At 36.4% G+C, this 18,444-nt stretch overlaps 1 protein-coding gene across 2 annotated transcripts in view; it reads left to right on the top strand.

Moving 5' to 3' along the window:
* The window catches only part of LOC125677449 (arginyl-tRNA--protein transferase 1-like), a 13,263-nt gene extending 6,630 nt beyond the window's left edge, over positions 1-6,633 (top strand). The window contains exons 4-10 of one of the 2 annotated variants that reach the window (XM_048915518.2): positions 1-69; positions 612-686; positions 1,492-1,653; positions 2,738-2,919; positions 3,777-3,876; positions 4,892-5,009; positions 5,825-6,633. The exon at positions 1-69 is cut by the window's left edge and continues 62 nt beyond it. In XM_048915518.2, the coding sequence (XP_048771475.2) occupies positions 1-69; positions 612-686; positions 1,492-1,653; positions 2,738-2,919; positions 3,777-3,876; positions 4,892-5,009; positions 5,825-6,009 (891 nt within the window). In that variant the 3' untranslated portion in view covers positions 6,010-6,633. Of the gene's footprint in view, positions 70-611; positions 687-1,292; positions 1,455-1,491; positions 1,654-2,737; positions 2,920-3,776; positions 3,877-4,891; positions 5,010-5,824 lie in introns of both variants that reach the window. The other variant, XM_048915517.2, reaches the window with a different exon arrangement.
* Positions 6,634-18,444: the final 11,811 nt, after the last annotated feature.

Raw genomic sequence — 18,444 nt, 5'->3', positions numbered from 1 at the left:
AAACTGGCAAAACAGACTGACAAACCACAACCAGAAAAACCGCAAGAACAGCTACCACCCAAACAGACGGTAACACCTAGTACAGCCGAGTCTGATATAGCACTCACTCGCAAAATCAAATAGTGGTTAATTCTGCAGTACAATATATATAACACCCTGTACAGCCGAGTCTGATATAGCACTCACTCGCAAAATCAAATAGTGGTTAATTCTGCAGTACAATATATATAACACCCTGTACAGCTGAGTCTGATATAGCACTCGCTCACAAAATCAAATAGTGGTTAATTCTGCAGTACAATATATATAACACCCTATACAGCCGAGTCTGATATAGCACTCACTCACAAAATCAAATAATGGCTAATTCTGCAGTACAATATATATAACAGTATAACACCCTGTACAGCCGAGTCTGATATAGCACTCACTCGCAAAATCAAATAGTGGTTAATTCTGCAGTACAATATATATAACACCCTGTACAGCTGAGTCTGATATAGCACTCACTCACAAAATCAAATAGTGGCTAATTCTGCAGTACAATATATATATTAATGTGAGCTTCAAATAATTCTGTTCTAAGGATATCTTGATTGTTGTATTTTCAGAAATCAGGGGAGAAGACTCTTGAAGATTTATTGAATGAACCAGACAAGGTCGAGAACTGTGCTCACAAACTGGAGGTATGTTAAATGTTTTTTGGTTTTGTATAAACCAATGAATTATTCCAAGCAGTCATTTAATTGATTTTAAAACTCTCTCAATGCTTTTCATGTACCAGCATTTTTAAATCTTTCTGACACAATGTATGAACATCAGTCTCGACCACACAGGGGTGGATCCAGGAATTGCCTTTGTTTTCTTATAGCACACTCACACTCCTCCCCTTTTGTCAGAAGACTGGCACTGTCTACGCTTTTAGCTCAGTACTTTCAAATAATATGTTGTTTTTGGTTACAGTGAAAATCATAAATCTGATTATGGGAGATTAATAACTATGGAAATTCCTTCATTTGTGTTAATTAATTCCACAAATAAGAAAAAATACTGTTAAAAGTAGTAATGGTGGGGGTGGGGGGGTATTGTATAGACAGAAACACATAAGGTACACAGAAGCCATAGCAAGAGATATCAGTAGGTGTTTCATTTCTAATGAAGTCATAAATATTTGTCTTCCCACTTTAACTAAAATGTTCCTTATACTGCACATAAATTTTTTTCAAAGTTGTTCCATCCAAATTCTAATTTCACTACCAATATCTCAGATTGTCACACCACTGTATTTACAGATCCGCCTGGTTAGGTCGGAGCCCGCCAGTCCGGATTTCACACAATCCTTTGAGCATGCCCATTCCGTCTATCATTCCTATCAAATGAAAATTCACATGGACCCTCCTGAAAAACCCAACGTTAAACAGTACACCAGATTTCTGTGTAACTCTCCGCTGCAGGTAACTATAGCTTATTGGGGATCATTTCACTTTTCAGATGAAGTTGGTGAGGGTTAATCCTCCAACTCGAGAGTTCAAGGACACTCAAAAAGAGTCATACAGTGTGTTCAAGAAATATCAGATGGGGATCCACAAAGAAGAGGAATGGGACTGCTCAGAGGAGCAGTTTGATCAGTTCCTGTGTGAGGGCCCTCTGCAGGTAGAGACTGAGGGGGTGGTGGTGAGGGACAAAATGGTTATTTGCTACATACACACATACAAATGTACATACATAAATACTAGGGATAACCCATGAAAGCTCATTTCCAATGGGGTCCTTTGATACACAGATGTTGGCGCTAGGGGGTCATTGTGTGGGAGGAAACCGGAGTCCGCGGAGGAAACCTACGTGTCTGAGCGGGTGACCGCCATACCATCTCACATACAGCCATTGTCAATCACAGGGATCAAACTCGGGTCACAGGGGCAAGAAAGCTACGTGGACAGCCTGTGATGCTTGCATTTACAATTTATTTAATTAGTGATCTCTTAAACTCAATGAATTTTGACCAGTAAAAGGACTATGAAAATGTACGTTTGATTTATATGAAACCGCTAACTGTCAGAGATCTCTATCTTAACACCAATATATGACATTCCAGGCTGCATGTATTGAATTCATGCTTATTGCGAAATGATATTTAGACCCTTAATATACGCTTATTGTGAAATGATATTTATATTGATTGATAGATAGAATATTGTTTAACATCCCTCTCAAGAATATTTCACTCATATGGAGACGTCACTATTGCCAGTGAAGGGCTGCAAAATTTAGGCTTGTGCTCAGCACTGATGGCCTATGAGGAGGGAGGGATCTTTATAGTGCCACACCTGCTGTGACACGGGACCTCATTTTTTGTGGTCTCATCCGAAGGACAGCCCCATTTAGTCGCCTCTTACGACAAGCAAGGTGATACTGAGGACCTATTCTAACCCGGATCCCCACGGGAATGATATTTAGACCCTTAATATATAGTAACTGTAATTACTTAGTCATGTATTGGTAAATGAGCCTACATCATTACATACAATTATAATTAGTGTTATTTAAAAATACGGGGTTCTGTCAAGACCAAAAACAATAATCAATCATACAAAAATTAAAACAAGAAATGTACAGTGACTTAATTAATTTACAAATGAAAACAATATCTATTAATATCTCACCTACATTTGGCATGGATTGGTATTTCTTACCAATATTAGACTGATTATACAGAACTTTATTATTACGTTTTTAGGAGGAGCACAGAGAGGGGGGGCTACCAATGGGGTATGGATCATTCCACCAGCAGTACTGGCTGGACGGTCAGATTATCGCTGTAGGAGTCATAGACATCCTCCCAAACTGTGTGTCCTCAGTGTACCTTTATTACGACCCAGACTACGATTTCCTCAGCCTTGGGACATACTCAGCTCTCAGGTAAGTCAGATTGTACTCAGCTCTCAGGTAAGTCAGATCAGTACATACTCAGATACCATAAGTTAGATCGTACTCAGCTCTCAGGTAAGTCACATCAGTACATACTCAGGTAAGTCACATCAAGTACATAGTCAGGTAAGTCACATCAGTACATACTCAGATACCGTAAGTTAGATCGTACTCAGCTCTCAGGTAAGTCACATCAGTACATACTCAGGTAAGTCACATCAGTACATACTCAGATACCGTAAGTTAGATCGTACTCAGCTCTCCGGTAAGTCACACTGTTTTGGGAACTTACTCAGCTTCCAGGAAAATCAGATCGGTCTTAAGTTGGTAATAACTTGGCTATTGGTAAGTCAAATTAGCCCAGCTCAGCTATTGGGTATTGCAGACTCATCATTACATATTAACCTTAAATAACTCCGACTCTGATTGCTTGGTATTACCAGTATCTCTGAGGATGATGTATGTCAGGTGTAATTCTAAGGATACTGTAAATCAGGCCTCAGGATCATGAAACATCTTAAGCTTAAGTCAAAATCGGAATATTGTGATGAAATGATCAAGAAATCAACCTTCCCAAAATTGTTATTCAATATTGCTTCATCAAATTTCTAGTGTCACCAGATTAAGAGTTACAGTTCAAAGTAATGAACATCTTACAAGTGATTGAAATTTTGAGTTTGTAACATGATCCTGGGGCAAGGTATTGGTTCCACAGAACATTCACTGGCTCAACAGAACATGTATTTTATGCTACAGTTTAAGAAATTGTAATCTTTACTGAAAGATGTTTCCTGAAAATAATCATATATTATTATATAGTGATCCCCAAGTGTGGTTTTTTTTTTAAGGGAGATTGCATTTGTGCGTGAATTGAACAAGAAAGCCCCGGACCTGATCTACTATTACATGGGGTTCTACATTCACTCATGTCCCAAAATGAGATACAAGGTCTGTATACTGCACGTTAATATCGCAGTTGGAAAAAAACGTGATTTTTCCATTTAGCAACAAACCACGGTCGGTTTAATTGATGGAAAAACAAATCTTTTAAATATCCTTCAATTCATTTCGTATCAATATAAAAGATTAATTCACTGAATGTTAAATTTGTGGAAATTTTGTTTCAGCGAATATAGCGAAAATTAACTCTGCGAGTTCATTTCCTGCTATACTGAGTACTGATATGCAGGGTTAATGATGCTGATCTTTTACGTTACCAGTCCAGCCAGACTAATAGGGTATAATTTCAACAAATCAGCTAAAAAACTTAGTCCAGGCTTGGATTGCTTGAAAAAATCTCAAACTTTAGTTTGAGTTTTCTTCTGTCCGTGCAGTCAAAATTTGAGTAAAATCTCAGACATAAGTCCAACTTTTGACTTGAGTTCTTTTCGAGAAATCCAGGCCAGAGTTCTCCAAAAATTATTAAACGTATTTGATATGTTATTCAAATAATATTAAACGATTTTAACTTAATTTGCCTTAGAGAATATGACAACTCTATATTTAGCAATCGGGGTTCCCCTAATATCGACATGGAACTGTCAAATGCATGATTAGACAAGTGGGTTTTCTGAAATGAAATTATAGAAAATTTTCCAGTCCCATTGGACTAACGGTAACTAGTGCAAATGTCAGTCAGTCCATCAGACTTTCATCCAGTCACGGAACTTACAGGCATATGTTCATTTCAAGCCCTGATGTATGTGTGAGTAATTTATGTATCTATGTCTGCTCAACCCCAGTCCTGGTTGTGGTTGGCTTGATGCATTACAAGTGGCACAGGTTAAAACATTAGGACGAACCCTAATGATGTACCTGTAGTATGTACATATATAAAGTAATTTTAGTTCCTAATTAGCCTTATTAGTTGTAGTCTAGACGTTGGATTATTTGTTGTGCTCATATTATTCGTGCTGTCTGAATATGTACCTATCTCTATTGTGTGTGTGAATTATATTTTTAGGGTCAGTACTTTCCGTCCTTTTTGCTTTGTCCTGAGGTGTACTCCTGGCATCCTATAGAAGAATGTGTACCCAAACTGGACGAAAGCAAATACTCCAGATTTGCAGAGTCTGGGAAAGGTACGTAATACAGATATCTCAAGTTTGTAGAACCCGGAGAAAGGTACATAAAACAGATATATCTCACGTTTGTAAGAACCCGGAGAAAGGTATACAAAACATGTCTCGAGTTTATAGAACCTGGAGAAAGGTACATAAAACAGATATCTCAAGTTTGTAGAACCTGGAGAAAGGTACATAAAACAGATATCTCAAGTTTGTAGAACCCGGAGAAAGGTATACAAAACATGTCTCGAGTTTATAGAACCTGGAGAAAGGTACATAAAACAGATATCTCAAGTTTGTAGAACCCGGAGAAAGGTATACAAAACATGTCTCGAGTTTGTAGAACCCGGAGAAAGGTACATAATACAGATATCTCAAGTTTGTAGAACCTGGAGAAAGGTACATAAAACAGATATCTCAAGTTTGTAGAGCCTGGAGAAAGGTACATAAAACAGATATCTCAAGTTTGTAGAACCTGATGAAAGGTATGTAAAACGATTGCTCTAGGTTTCAGAGTCCTGTAAAGGTATGTCAAATGAATACTCTTAAGTTACAGGACCGTGTAAAGGTATGTAAAACGAATACTCCAGGTTACAGGGCCCTGTAAAGGTAGGTAAAACGAATACTCTAGGTTACAGAGCCCTGTAAAGGTAGGTAAACGAATTATATCCCAAGTTTTGGAGAACCCTAGGTCAGTGTATATGTATGATGTGTGTATAAATGGACATACATGTGTTACCAATTAACCTCAGTTTCGTAAGTCACAAGAATTTATCCTATTGTGTGAATTAAGGTTTTAAGTCGACCTGTAAAATTTTTTTTCTTTACAGAAGATGAAGATGGAAACCTGGAACTGGATGAAGTGATGGTCTTACACAGAAGAATGATGATGTCATACGGACAATACAAACAGCTCAACCCTCAAAGGAAGGAGTCCCAGGACACGGCTGTCAGGAAATACGCAGGATTTGTGGGACAGGACTGTGCCAGGCGGATGTTACTGTATAGAGATTAGAGTTATTTATAAAGATCTCACTGTTCTTCACAGCATAGTGTTTTAAAGTATGTTCTTGTACAGAATGCAGAAACCACACTGAAATGTTTATTTTTGTTAATTTGTTAGGTATGAATCATTGATGCTGTAGACCAGTGATATTCATAGTGAAGCCTGTTAGTTTTAACCCTGTTACTTGTGTAGTAGTAGATTACATGCAGCAAATTAAGTTAGTATATGCATGTGGTTCATCATTTGCTTTTGGACGCTTTACTAGAGCAGTCAGGGAAAAAGACCGAAAACAATTTTTAAAAATCAAAATATATGCAAGTATATAGCTCTATTCAAAGAATACAATTTAGGGAGATAAAAAAAGAATCTGCCATTCATACTTAAAAATCACCGAAAATGTTAAACTTTACATATCTTTGGTTTGTCCTGGATATGAGCCAAAGAGTGAAGAAAGAGCCATGTATATGTAGTAAACCAAGTTTAAATAGATCGGATTCACTCACAATTTTTACTGCTAATTAAAGATTTTACTAACAGAAGTCATACTGATTACCATGGATAATTTATATCACATTTATCATTTATGTGCAATAATCATTGTCAAAAATTTCATAAATCTTATGAAAGCGAAATCATTTTGTTTGTTTTTTCTTCTTTTTGAATCACAATTTTCCTTCCACTATACTTAGGATGTTGTTGGAACAGTTTTACATTTGAAAACGGTGCTTGTGTAAACAACATACCAAAATATTTATCTAATAAAAGAAAGAAATTACTTACGGAAGCCCATTTAGGACCTATCAAAAATGTCTAATTTGAAATAAAGAATTTCCGAATTCGGTATTTCGATTTTAATTCATAATTTAAAACTTTAAAATTTGTTATTATTGATTATATTCATTATAACGAATTTGTAAATTTTGTAATAACGGATTTCAAAATTTGAAATAACAAATTCTGAAATTGTCTATATATGTTGCAACAAATTCTTAAAAATTGCACTGATGAAAAGGTGAAGATAACAGTGATCAATCTCATAGAGCAATACAAAATTAAGAGCTTGGCAAAGATGGACCCCTTAATACACCAGAGGTGGGATCAGCTGCCTGATCTTGGGACATGTTCCCCCAGCTACATTATATTAAATATTCATTTTAACAAATTGTATAATTCGCTTTAACGAATTAAAATCCGTGTCAAACTATTTGATCTATTCTTACTAGTTCTGCAATTTATCACGAATTATGTACTAATTTGCAAAAATTGTTGTATCAGATTTTTACAATTTGATATAACCGTTTCCAAAATTCGTGTTTTCAAATCTAATTCGTTAAACCAAATTTTGAAATTTGTAGTAACAAATTTATTATAACAAATCTAATCCATTATAACGAATCTTAAAGTTTGAAATAACAAAATAAATCTGTAATAAGGAATTCTGGAATTCGTTATTACAGATTTATTTTGATATTTCAAACTTTAAGATTCGTTATAATGGATTAGATTTGTTATAATAAATTTGTTATTACAAATTTCAAAATTCTGGAATTCGTTATTTCAAATTCAAATATATTTTTGACAAGTCCTAAACGAGCTTCCATAATTACTCAACAAAACGAGAAGATCACGGGATCACGACCCTAGGTACTGCATTTTCTTATGGATGTAATGATACATGTAAATGTTTATGATGTGGAGAATTTGACTAGTCCACAAGGAAATAACGTTAATGTGATGGGACTCTTTCCCAATACTCAAAGACGGAAACGCAGTCATGGACATCGTTCATATTTAAATGACCAAGTATAAATGATATGTGTTTGATTCACTTTCACATATGTACCTTATGTCAACAGACAATTAGGTCCACATCATATTCGTACAAAACTTTACTGTTCCATTGAGAGTTTTACGTACGTTATTTGGAGAAGCCACACTAGTCTGTACTTGGATGTTGACAATCACTCTAGGGCTCTTTAAACCACCACGGGTCATGGATGATATTTTATTCCTTCCAAGTCATGCCGCCAGTTCCTTAAGCTCAAGTTTACAAACAAAGGAATAGATACAGTCAACATATGCAACATGTTTCGTCATAAAAGGGTTCAGTCGTGTATTCCAACTTATTTCAAGTTCAAGTCTACACCCAGTATTTCCTACAAATATACTTCTACTATTGCATCCAAACTTTTTGATTATGAACAAACTTTGCAGTGCCTAGACATTGCCCTTCTTATACGTAATCCACCAGCGTGTTCTTGTTCTTCATCTTCTTTCAAGTATAGTCCAGCTGGATATGTCATTACTGGTGATGTTGATATACATGTAGTTGAAAATGAGGAACTCAAATCAAAATCACTTGTTCTAAAAGGATTTAGATACAGCGAACCTCGGTCTTTCAATTGGCGACAGAACTTCATCTCTATAATGAATTCTGTTCAAGATTTATGCAAGACGGTGGGCTAAATATGAAAAAGAACTTGATACATTGTCAGAATGGATTAAGAGGAATATTAAAATCGCGCATTAGTCATATTAAAACAAAAATACGTACCATCTATCCTTCTGTGTTTAGTAAACCAGAAGTGATAAAAGAATTGAATAGGTTACATGAGGAATATGGTTTGGTTCCAGCTGAAAAAGCCTGTAACAACATTGTCTTTCTTTGTAGACTCATTATTACAACTGTATTTTAAACGAACTTGGCATTAATTCCACTTTTGGTAGTCGTACTTATACTCCAACTGCCCTTTCAAAAGATGAAATTCTTCAAAACCATGCTTCAGTTTAATACACATTCAATATCCCAGTCAATGGGTCGAATGAATATGAGTTACCGTACCTATACTGGATTTCTAAACTACATAAAAAACCTTACAAAGATACATTGCTGGATCCAGTAAGTACTCTACCAAGCCCCTATCTTTGCTCTCACGAAAATATTATCAGCTGTGAAGGAGAAACTTCAAACTTAAACTGTGCGACCACATATGCCAGAACTGGTTTAAATCAAATGTGTATTCTAAAACATTCTAAAGAACTTTTAGTAAACTTGAAATCGCAAAACTTTTCTCAAATTAAGAACACCAAACGTATGACTTTTCAACTTTTTACACGATCATTTCTCCCGATAAATTAAAGACCAGACTTTTTGACATCATAGACAGTTGCTTCAACAAAAATGGAAAACGGAAATATTCATATCTAGTGATTAGTCATCCAAAAAGTTAGTTTGTTAAACACCACTCTGATTCCACGCACAAGTACTCTGAAGTTGAAATTAAAAATATGCTAGAGTTCCTCATTGACAATATCTTCGTGGTTTTTGGTGACCAGGTCTTCCAACAGTCTGTTGGAATCCCCATGAGCACGAATTGTGCTCCTTTTTTAACTGACCTGTTTTAATACTCCCGTCATTAGGTATTATTTTATGGCGCTCTCCGTGCATCTGTCCGGCTGGCTGGCTGGTCGTCCGTCTGTCCTGGGTAATGTTTTCCGGACCTTTCTCCGTAACGGATGCATGTACAACTTTGAAATTTGGTCACAATATCTCCCTCAAGAATTGTAAGAGTAGCTTTGCATTTCAGCTGGATTGGTCCATCCTTGACCTAATTTAGGTCAAACAGTTTTCCGGCCTATTTTTCGTTACAGATACAGATATTGCCCTGAACTTTACACATAAGCTTCCTCTCAGAGGAATACCATTTCAGTTTGCATTTCAGCTAGATTGGTCCGTCCGTCCGTGACCTACATTAGGACTAAAAGTAGATCAAATAGTTTTCCGGGTTGTTTTTGATTATGGATACAAATATTGCCCTGATATTTAGTCATAGGCTTCCTCTCAGAGGAATACAAGTTCACTTTGCATTTCAGCTGGATTGGTCTATCCCTGACCTACATTTGAGCTACAAATAGGTAAAACAGTTTTCCGGGCTTTTTTTTTCATTACGGATACAGATATTGGCCTGCTATTTAGTCATAGGCTTCCTCTTGGAGTAATACAAGTTCAGTTTGCATTTCAGCTGGATTGGTCCATCCTTGACCTACTTTTTGGACTAAAAGTACCGTAATGAAAAAAAAGCTCAGAAAACTGTACGGATACAGATATTGCTCTAATATTTAGTCAAAGGCTTCCTCTCAGAGGAAGACAGGTGCAGTTAACATATCAGCTGGATTGGCGCACTACGATCTACAGTAATTTAGGGGTAGAAGTAGGTCAAACAGTTTTCCATATTTTTTTGGTATGGTCACAGGTATTGCTCTGAAATTTAGTCACAACCTCCCTTTCAGAGAAATACATAATCAGTTCACATTTCAACGTAATTGGTGCACCATGACCTACTTTAGGGCTAAAAGTAGATCAAATTGTTTCCTGGACTTTTTATCAACATAAATAGATATTGCACCAACATTTTGTCACAACCTCAATCTCAGTGAAAAATTAATACATAATCAGTTCACATGTCAGATAGATTGGTGCACCATGACCCACTTTAAGGCTTTTCTATTCAGAATGTGTGTTGTATCAATTCAGAGTGCACAATATGCTTCCAGGTTAAATTTCACTGTCCGACGGGCGAATATTGTACCGTTTGCGGTACTCTTGTTATATTCACATGAAGCAGAATTTGTTCAAAAACTTTTTCATGAGAAGAATTTGAACCTTTAGTGAACTTTGTGTACTTAATTTGAATTTTGGGAACATTGTCAACTTTCAATTGTGTGAATGTTGAATGATTATTGAATTTGATGTGATTCACTTTGGGACATGCCTTTTGTCATATAATGGCGGCCCATTATTCTTTTTTAAAAATGTGCCCAATCATCACCAGATTCGATTAAGCAAAAATCCAAAATTTCAATCTTATCTTTTGTCATCTCGTGGGGATCCGGGTTAGAATAGGTCCTCAGTACCTCTTGCTTGTTGTCGAAGGCGAGTAAATGGGGCGGTCCTTCGTATGAGACCGCGAAAACTGAGGTCCCGTGTCACAGCAGGTGTGGCACGATAAAGATCCCTCCTTGCTCAAGGCCATAAGCGCCGAGCATAGGCCTAAATTTTGCAGCCCTTCACCGACAGTGGTGACGTCTCCATATGAGTGAAATATTCTCGAGAGGGACGTTAATCAATATTTAATCAATCTATCTATGTATTGGAAGGTTTTATCGAAGAAAGCGATGTCACGTTTATTTCCCGTCTGCTATAAACTAGTAATTATCTAGAAAGTTACATTGTATACTATCATTGGGGTATATGTAGATTACAGTGTCAGCACCATTTTGTTCCTTTTTACTTCCTGTCATTGAAAAACAAGGTTGGTTAACCTTTCCAAGAAATAACCCACTCTGCCCACCCATTAGATATGGTTTCTACTTTTCATTTATTTTTCATCAATTTCTTGGGGAAAGTCATCTGATGCGGCTGTCGTATGCCACATTGAGCATGTAAGTGACATGTCGTTAATGAGTGGCAATGGTGATCAAAGACTAGTTTATGTTTGATTATTTTGATGGACGTGTAGGGATTGAACCCTGTACCTCCCATCGGGCAATGGTCAATACTTGACTGCTGTACCTCCAAGGGTGGAGGATTTATACTTTTGAAATTTAAGTAAACTATATGAACTTTGAGCAAACTTTGTGAATTTTATTTGAATTTTGGGAACTTTGTCAACTTTGCATTTTGTGAATGTTGAATGATTATTGAATTTGGTGTGATTTATTTTGTGGCATGCCCTTTGTCATATATGGCGACCTATTGCCCTTCAAATGACCGTGTCCAATTATCGGCAGATTCAATTAAACAGCATCCAAAAGTTTCACTCTTGTATCTTGCCATCCACTTATCTGAGATAATATATATTAAAAAGATGATTAGAAGTTAATTTTGTTCATTAAACAAAGTACTGTAAATATACCATCAAATGTCCGGTATGCTTCCTTTTTATCCAAAAAGCCGAAGAACTGGACTTATTTCATTACCGTCACGCATTCCCCTTTTCATGTGGGCTGGTGAAGTCGTTTTGTACGTTATATTGTAAATTTTATATACGCTAACACATGTAATTCTTATTCTTAACGCGCGCAATGTACATTTCTAAAACCACACTCCTTAAAATTAGAACAAATCACTAGATCAAAGCTACCAAAACCAGTTTGAACTTGCAAAGCACAATTTATTTTTCCCAACACAAGTACATTTCAATTGCACAATACAAAGGCTTAACAAAAAGGTCAAGGTTTTTTTTTTATCAATAAAATGTTTTTGCTAGTTGCAAAAGTGGTAGAACTTACGATACCATGAAATCTACAACATTAGGGAGAGTGCTACCGCTTGAATTGCGTATACTGGTCATAAAATTGTGACACAATGATATAATGAAAACAATATTGAGATACAGGCAATTTCTCTCTCGTTAATCCCATGGCAAATAACACAATATAGGGTACATTTAACATCAAACATGAATTTACCTAACAACTCGTTCTTTGGATGATAAGCCCAGACTCTGCAAATGTTAAGAGTCCCGTACATCACGTTCAGCAATGGGTGCCGTTGATTCGATATACATACTGATGTATTGTTTTAAAACTCATCCATGTGTAAAACAAAGGTATGCATAAAGAAACTGTATATTCATTAAAAATTACTGGCTTCAACCACTATGCTGTCCCTGAACTCCTTTACAAACTTACAACGACTGCCATTCTGCCTTTCAAATGCCTAATATAGGATACCCTGGTCTGCACTAAAAGCCGAATGAAAAACACTTGAAGGTTCATAAACAGTGTAAGGAAACTACACAAGCATGACATGTCAGTCAGGGTGAGCTGATGTAAACCGATACTTTCCCTTGATTCCTGGACTTGTGCACGTCTCCCCTTCTCAAATAATCCGCTGACCGCCAACATATACATGTATATATAATTATTACAACATACGTTAACACGGACTGGGAGAGGTGTACAGGATCATCTTCGTGTCTTCTATGTAGCAGGTGCGAGGAGAATATCCAAAACAGAGCATCACTTACAATGTGGCTTACAGTGAATTTGATACCAAGCAAACATAAGACAGAGAACAAGGCTTAATATACGACGGCAAAATAGATCAAAAGTTTGTCTTAACTTTACAACGGGATCGGGTTTGTAAAAGTTTTAAATATTCGATATGGCGATACGATAACTTAACTTAGCTATGTCGTTTTCTTTATAACCATTTGTCAAATTACACTGATTTATTGGAAAAAAATTAAAGAATTCACAAGCAATAAATGTGATTACTGCTCATTTTATATTATATATACATGTATTTTTTCTTTTCTTCTGTAAACCATCTGGTCTCCTGGGCTATCAACAGTTTCAAATTACTGTATATCGAATAGGATAAATAGAAATTAAATTTGTTCCTCAATTAAAGTCAAAACCCCAAAAAAAAAAAAAACAAAAAAAAAAAACAATAAAAAAAAAAAAAAATCCGTAAACGTCATTAAAAAAAAAGCTAAATTTTTATTTTATAATCGTCATATGTATTTTCTTCATGGGACCGGTGAAGTTGTTTGATTTTTTAAAATTATTAATGGCATAATATTTATAATTCTTTTATCAGTAAACGCGTACATTTACAAATCAATGCATCTAAAAGCAGACTTCTTTGTTTTAGAAGCAATCATTAGAAAATTAAGAAAATCAAATCTAACTTACAATACACGATTTTTTCCAAAACAAATGAAGAAAGCTGGATTAAAAAGATAAAGACTGTTTTAACCCATAAGATGTTTTCACAAGTTCCTAAAGGAGCAGCCCCATAAGGATATAGATTCGAATGGGTCCTAAATACCCTTGTTTGTCGTCGTAGGAGGCGACTAAATGGGATGGTCGTTCGGATAGGACTGAAAACAATGAGGTCTTGTGTCACAGCAGGTGTGGCACGACAAAGATCCCTCCCTGCTCAAAGGCCGTGAGCGCCGAATATAGACTGAATGTTTTTAAACAACATAAACCAACCAAGCAAATGTAGAAAAATACGCAATACAATGAAGTCTACAACATTGGGGAGGGTGCTAACATTTCATCAAATTGTGAAACAATGATATAATCAAAACAATATTGAGATATGGATAGCGAACAGTCAACTTCTCCCTCATAAAATCCTAGGCAAATAACAAAATAGAGGGTCTATGTAACAGCAGACATCAATTACCAAAAAAACTCGTCCTTTGTATTATAAGCTCGGACTCTGCAACTCTTAGAATCCCGTATCACCATGTCAAGCAATGCATGTCAGCAATTCAATATAATTTTAAAGATTCCAATATGTGCCACAAACCTATGCATTATGCAGCTGTATTTTCAATAGAAAACATGGCTCCAAACAAATTCCATGCAATCATTTTTCTAAATTGCCGTCCTTTACACATTTGCAACTACCACCCTTCTGTCTTCCAAATGCCAAATAGAGGAACATACCCTGACCTGCACTAAATACCGTATGAAAAAACGAAAACACCTGAAGGTTCGTAAACTGAGCAAGGAAACCAAACAACCAGGACATGCCAGTCAGGGTGGATAACCGGAAGTAGGCCGATGCCTTCACGTGCTCCTTGGATTTTCGTACGTCTCCCTTGTCTTGGATTCTGCCGACCGTCACCACAAACATAAAAGTATTGATACAAACCGTCAAACCGACTGGGAGAGCAAAGGTGTACAGGATCATCTTCGAGTCTTCTATGTAGCAGGTGCGAGGAGAATATCCAAAACTCTGACCATCACTTACAGTGTGGCTTACAATGATATTGGTGCCAACCAAAAGAAGACACAGCAGAAGGTTTATGATAAGACGGCAAAATAGATCAGAGGATTGTCTTAATTTCACAACGGCAAAGTTTGTGAAAGTTTCAAATACTTTAAATGAACATAGACTCATCCAAAAGACAACCGATAACCAGCACAAGTGCACCAACATGCCGACTGTTACACACATAGCTTCGCTCCATTGAAAGAATATTGAAAATGTATATATAGTGTTAGCAATTATCAGGAACACTGATAAAATAATGACATTAATTTGAGGATCATTCAAAGGTTCTGTCGTTATCAGGGAAGATATGATTGTCATGATTGATCCAACAGAGGATAGAGAAAGGCAAACCAGTGAAAGGTATACATTGACCACATCGTGTGGGGATGTTTGCTGGGAGGAAATTTGAGTTGATGTGCGGAAATACCAGTCCACACACACATCAAATTGCAAATTATTTAAAGCTTTCTTAAAATACCTCGAGGGAATACAATGGCCATGGTCTGCAAGACACAGGGAATAATTTTCCAGTCCTATTTTTACATCCTCTGTTGTTATTTGTACCTTAGGACAGCGATACCATTCAGTTACTACTATCGCCGAGGGAAGTTTCGCGCAAAATGTTCGAGTGGCTATGAAGTCTGATGTAGAGGAAGAAGCTATCGATCGAAACGTCATGGGATGAAGGTACTTACGATAAAATTTAGACAAGAAAACATCATTCTTTTCGTACAAATAGAATCTTTGTCCTATGATCGAACTTGAAATATTCATCTCACTACCAGAGAGTGGGTCAAAAAGTGATATATCGTGATTTATGCTAAAAATCTGAGTAAGTTTGTCAATCATCGTATTAATATCATGTCCGTGGTTTACGGTTAGTTCGATGAGTGCCCCTAAGTAATAAGCATCATTCTCAACAAGCTCAAATATTTCAATTGAACAGAGATGTCTGCTAACATTGTTTTGCTCCATTCTATTCTCTAAAAAGACTCTCAGCTGAGATGGTATTCCACCTTTATCCACTCCATCAACGTCATGTGTAGGTCGGAATACCATGTTTACTTCATAGTTATTTTCGCCCCATTCTGGATACATTGGCTGACACTCCTGGTTCTCATCTAGCACATACTCTGCTTCGCAGGTTACTTCCAGGCATTTATTCTACAAATTCCAGAGTAAGAGTTATCTTTCTTATATAATTAATCGCAAAATATTTAAGAGCTTTACACAGATAATATATTATCCCATAGCTGGTGTGTTCAGGGGTCTGCTAAACTCTCCATTTTGTATTGCTTATAGGAGTTGTGATATTGATCACCGTTCGTCATCTTCACCTTTACAGGAGATGAGATTGCTCACTGTTCGTTATCTTCACCTTTATGGGAGTTATGAGACTGCTCACTGTTCGTTATCTTCACCTTTCATATAGTAGTTCACTTTAGGGTCTGTAACATGATTCCGTCAGGAAACAACCAAGCATGGCTTCTTTTGATTAATGACATTAAAACATAAATACATTGGCTTAAAACACGTCATTTTTATCGGGCTTGAGAATGTGTGAATTTACGTGTTATTTTGTTTTCCTTGTAGAGTAAAGACATTATATATTTAATTTCTATGATATAAAAAAGTATCTGCTAATTACAACACTGTACATCTCCGAGAATAACAATATGATATAACAAATAACTACAAATCCACCGGCCTTAAATAAATACTTTCGAATTGATAAGCAACTTAACCTCATTCGCACCGAAACCAGCTTCAAAGAAAATCGCCTGGTAATGTAGTCACGTAACTAGGTTGATAGTTAATTTCAACTCTGTTGATTTTCACATTGATGTTAAAATACAACAATTCGATATTCGCACTATCTATTCTAGCGATTTTCAATCGGTTTTGTTCAATTAACAGTATTTATTTTGGATGAAGATATGCCAAATGGGTTCGAATGCTTGAATAGCTCCGAAAATTGTATAAAAATGCATCGTAATTATCAGAATAGATTTTCAACACTCAAAAACGTACTTGTGCATCTACATCTAAGGAAGATATAGTTTTCTTTTTTGAAATTGACTATCTGTATTTAAGATTATCATTGGCGTGTACAAGGCTCCATGTTTGCCCTACTCTTAATTTTGTATTCTGTGTAAAGTATTTTTGAAATTTAAATTGAATTTGATGACAAATCGGATGATTTCAGCTTCTCCATCGTCAACGTCCTTTATTCATGTAGCAATATTTCATTGTCACCTGCGTGTGGTGTTTGTGTCTCTCAGCTAATTGTATACGCAAGATTATATCCTACGAATTATCAACTGGTTATTAGGTCAAATGCCGTCTGAATTTTTTTTCAATCCAATTGACGCCATTCGTTACACACTTATTTTGACTTCAGATTACTTCGTTTATCCGATCGAGATATATGGCTCGCGGAGGGGGGGGGGGGTGACTGGTAGACTGTGGATGCTTGCCCCTCCTAGTCACCTTATACCATCTCTGGTATGTCCATGGATCCGTATTTGCCCAACTCTTTATTTTTAATTCCTGATAGGAGTTATCATATTGATCACTGTTCGTTATCTTTACGTTTTCATTCATCAATGTTAGTTATTTTCACTTTTTTCATGAAATTGATTATTGTTCGTTATCTTCATATTTTCATTAAAAATTACCATAAACATCAAGGGAATTTAAATTGGCAACCTAGAAACGCCACGTAAACAGACTAAACCCACTGTTTAACCTGTATGTCCTGAACATATAAAAGAATTTAACACATATTCGAAGGTGTGTATGCTTCCGTGTGTTTTTGGTAAATATATAGGATTTTTTGTAAATCTAAACACAAGGCAGTAAATTAAATTTGTTTACATGCATTAATTAAATTGTTCGCAGAAATTAAGGTTGTCTTTAAACTAAGATCACAATAACCCCTGGATTGCACTTCTAGGATGCACCCCTCCCCCAAGTCTACAGTTTTGAAGTTTTGCACCTACCAGACGTTTGTCGTACACTTGACTAACTCCACAACTCCTAGCATGGGCTGGGACAACAGTTTCTCTATCTTTGTTAAAATCTATCAAAGCTGAAAACATTGGGAAGTTGTTTGGAGAATAGATCATGTCCTTGGCACATTGAATGGGAAGTAGTTGGACCGATTTTGTGACGCACAGGGCACAGAATACGTTCTTGTACGTGACGTGGCAATTAAAATATGGTAGATGATATGCGTCACAGGCGCGTAGTAGGTAAGACATCTCATTACTCAGAGTTCCAGAGGAGTTACATGGATTTTGCATTGCAACGATAGTACATGGTTTTATCAATTCAGCCGCGGTGCCGGGAGGATAAAATAATACATTACAAAATGGATGGGAAGCCATTTCATAAAGGTTTTCAGGTATTTCCATCATTAGTAGATCTGCCCTATGTCGACACAAAATCTGGTTTTGTTTCCAAAATATCAAATTCAGAGCGTTTTCGTTGTTGCAAAGGGCACACTCTATATTTATGTAAGATTCATTGGTAGAAATGGACGTAACAGGCGTGGTGGAATTTATATCTCTCTCTTGTGGGTCACAATATTCTCCATTGGGGCAGCTTTTGATTAGCCAGTATCCCTGCACGTTGAATTTAGGGTA

This window comes from Ostrea edulis, chromosome 3 (genome assembly GCF_947568905.1).
Source record: "Ostrea edulis chromosome 3, xbOstEdul1.1, whole genome shotgun sequence".
Lineage (NCBI taxonomy): Eukaryota > Metazoa > Mollusca > Bivalvia > Ostreida > Ostreidae > Ostrea > Ostrea edulis.
Note: the sequence above shows the minus strand (reverse complement) of the source record. Positions and strands in the feature narration are given on the sequence as shown.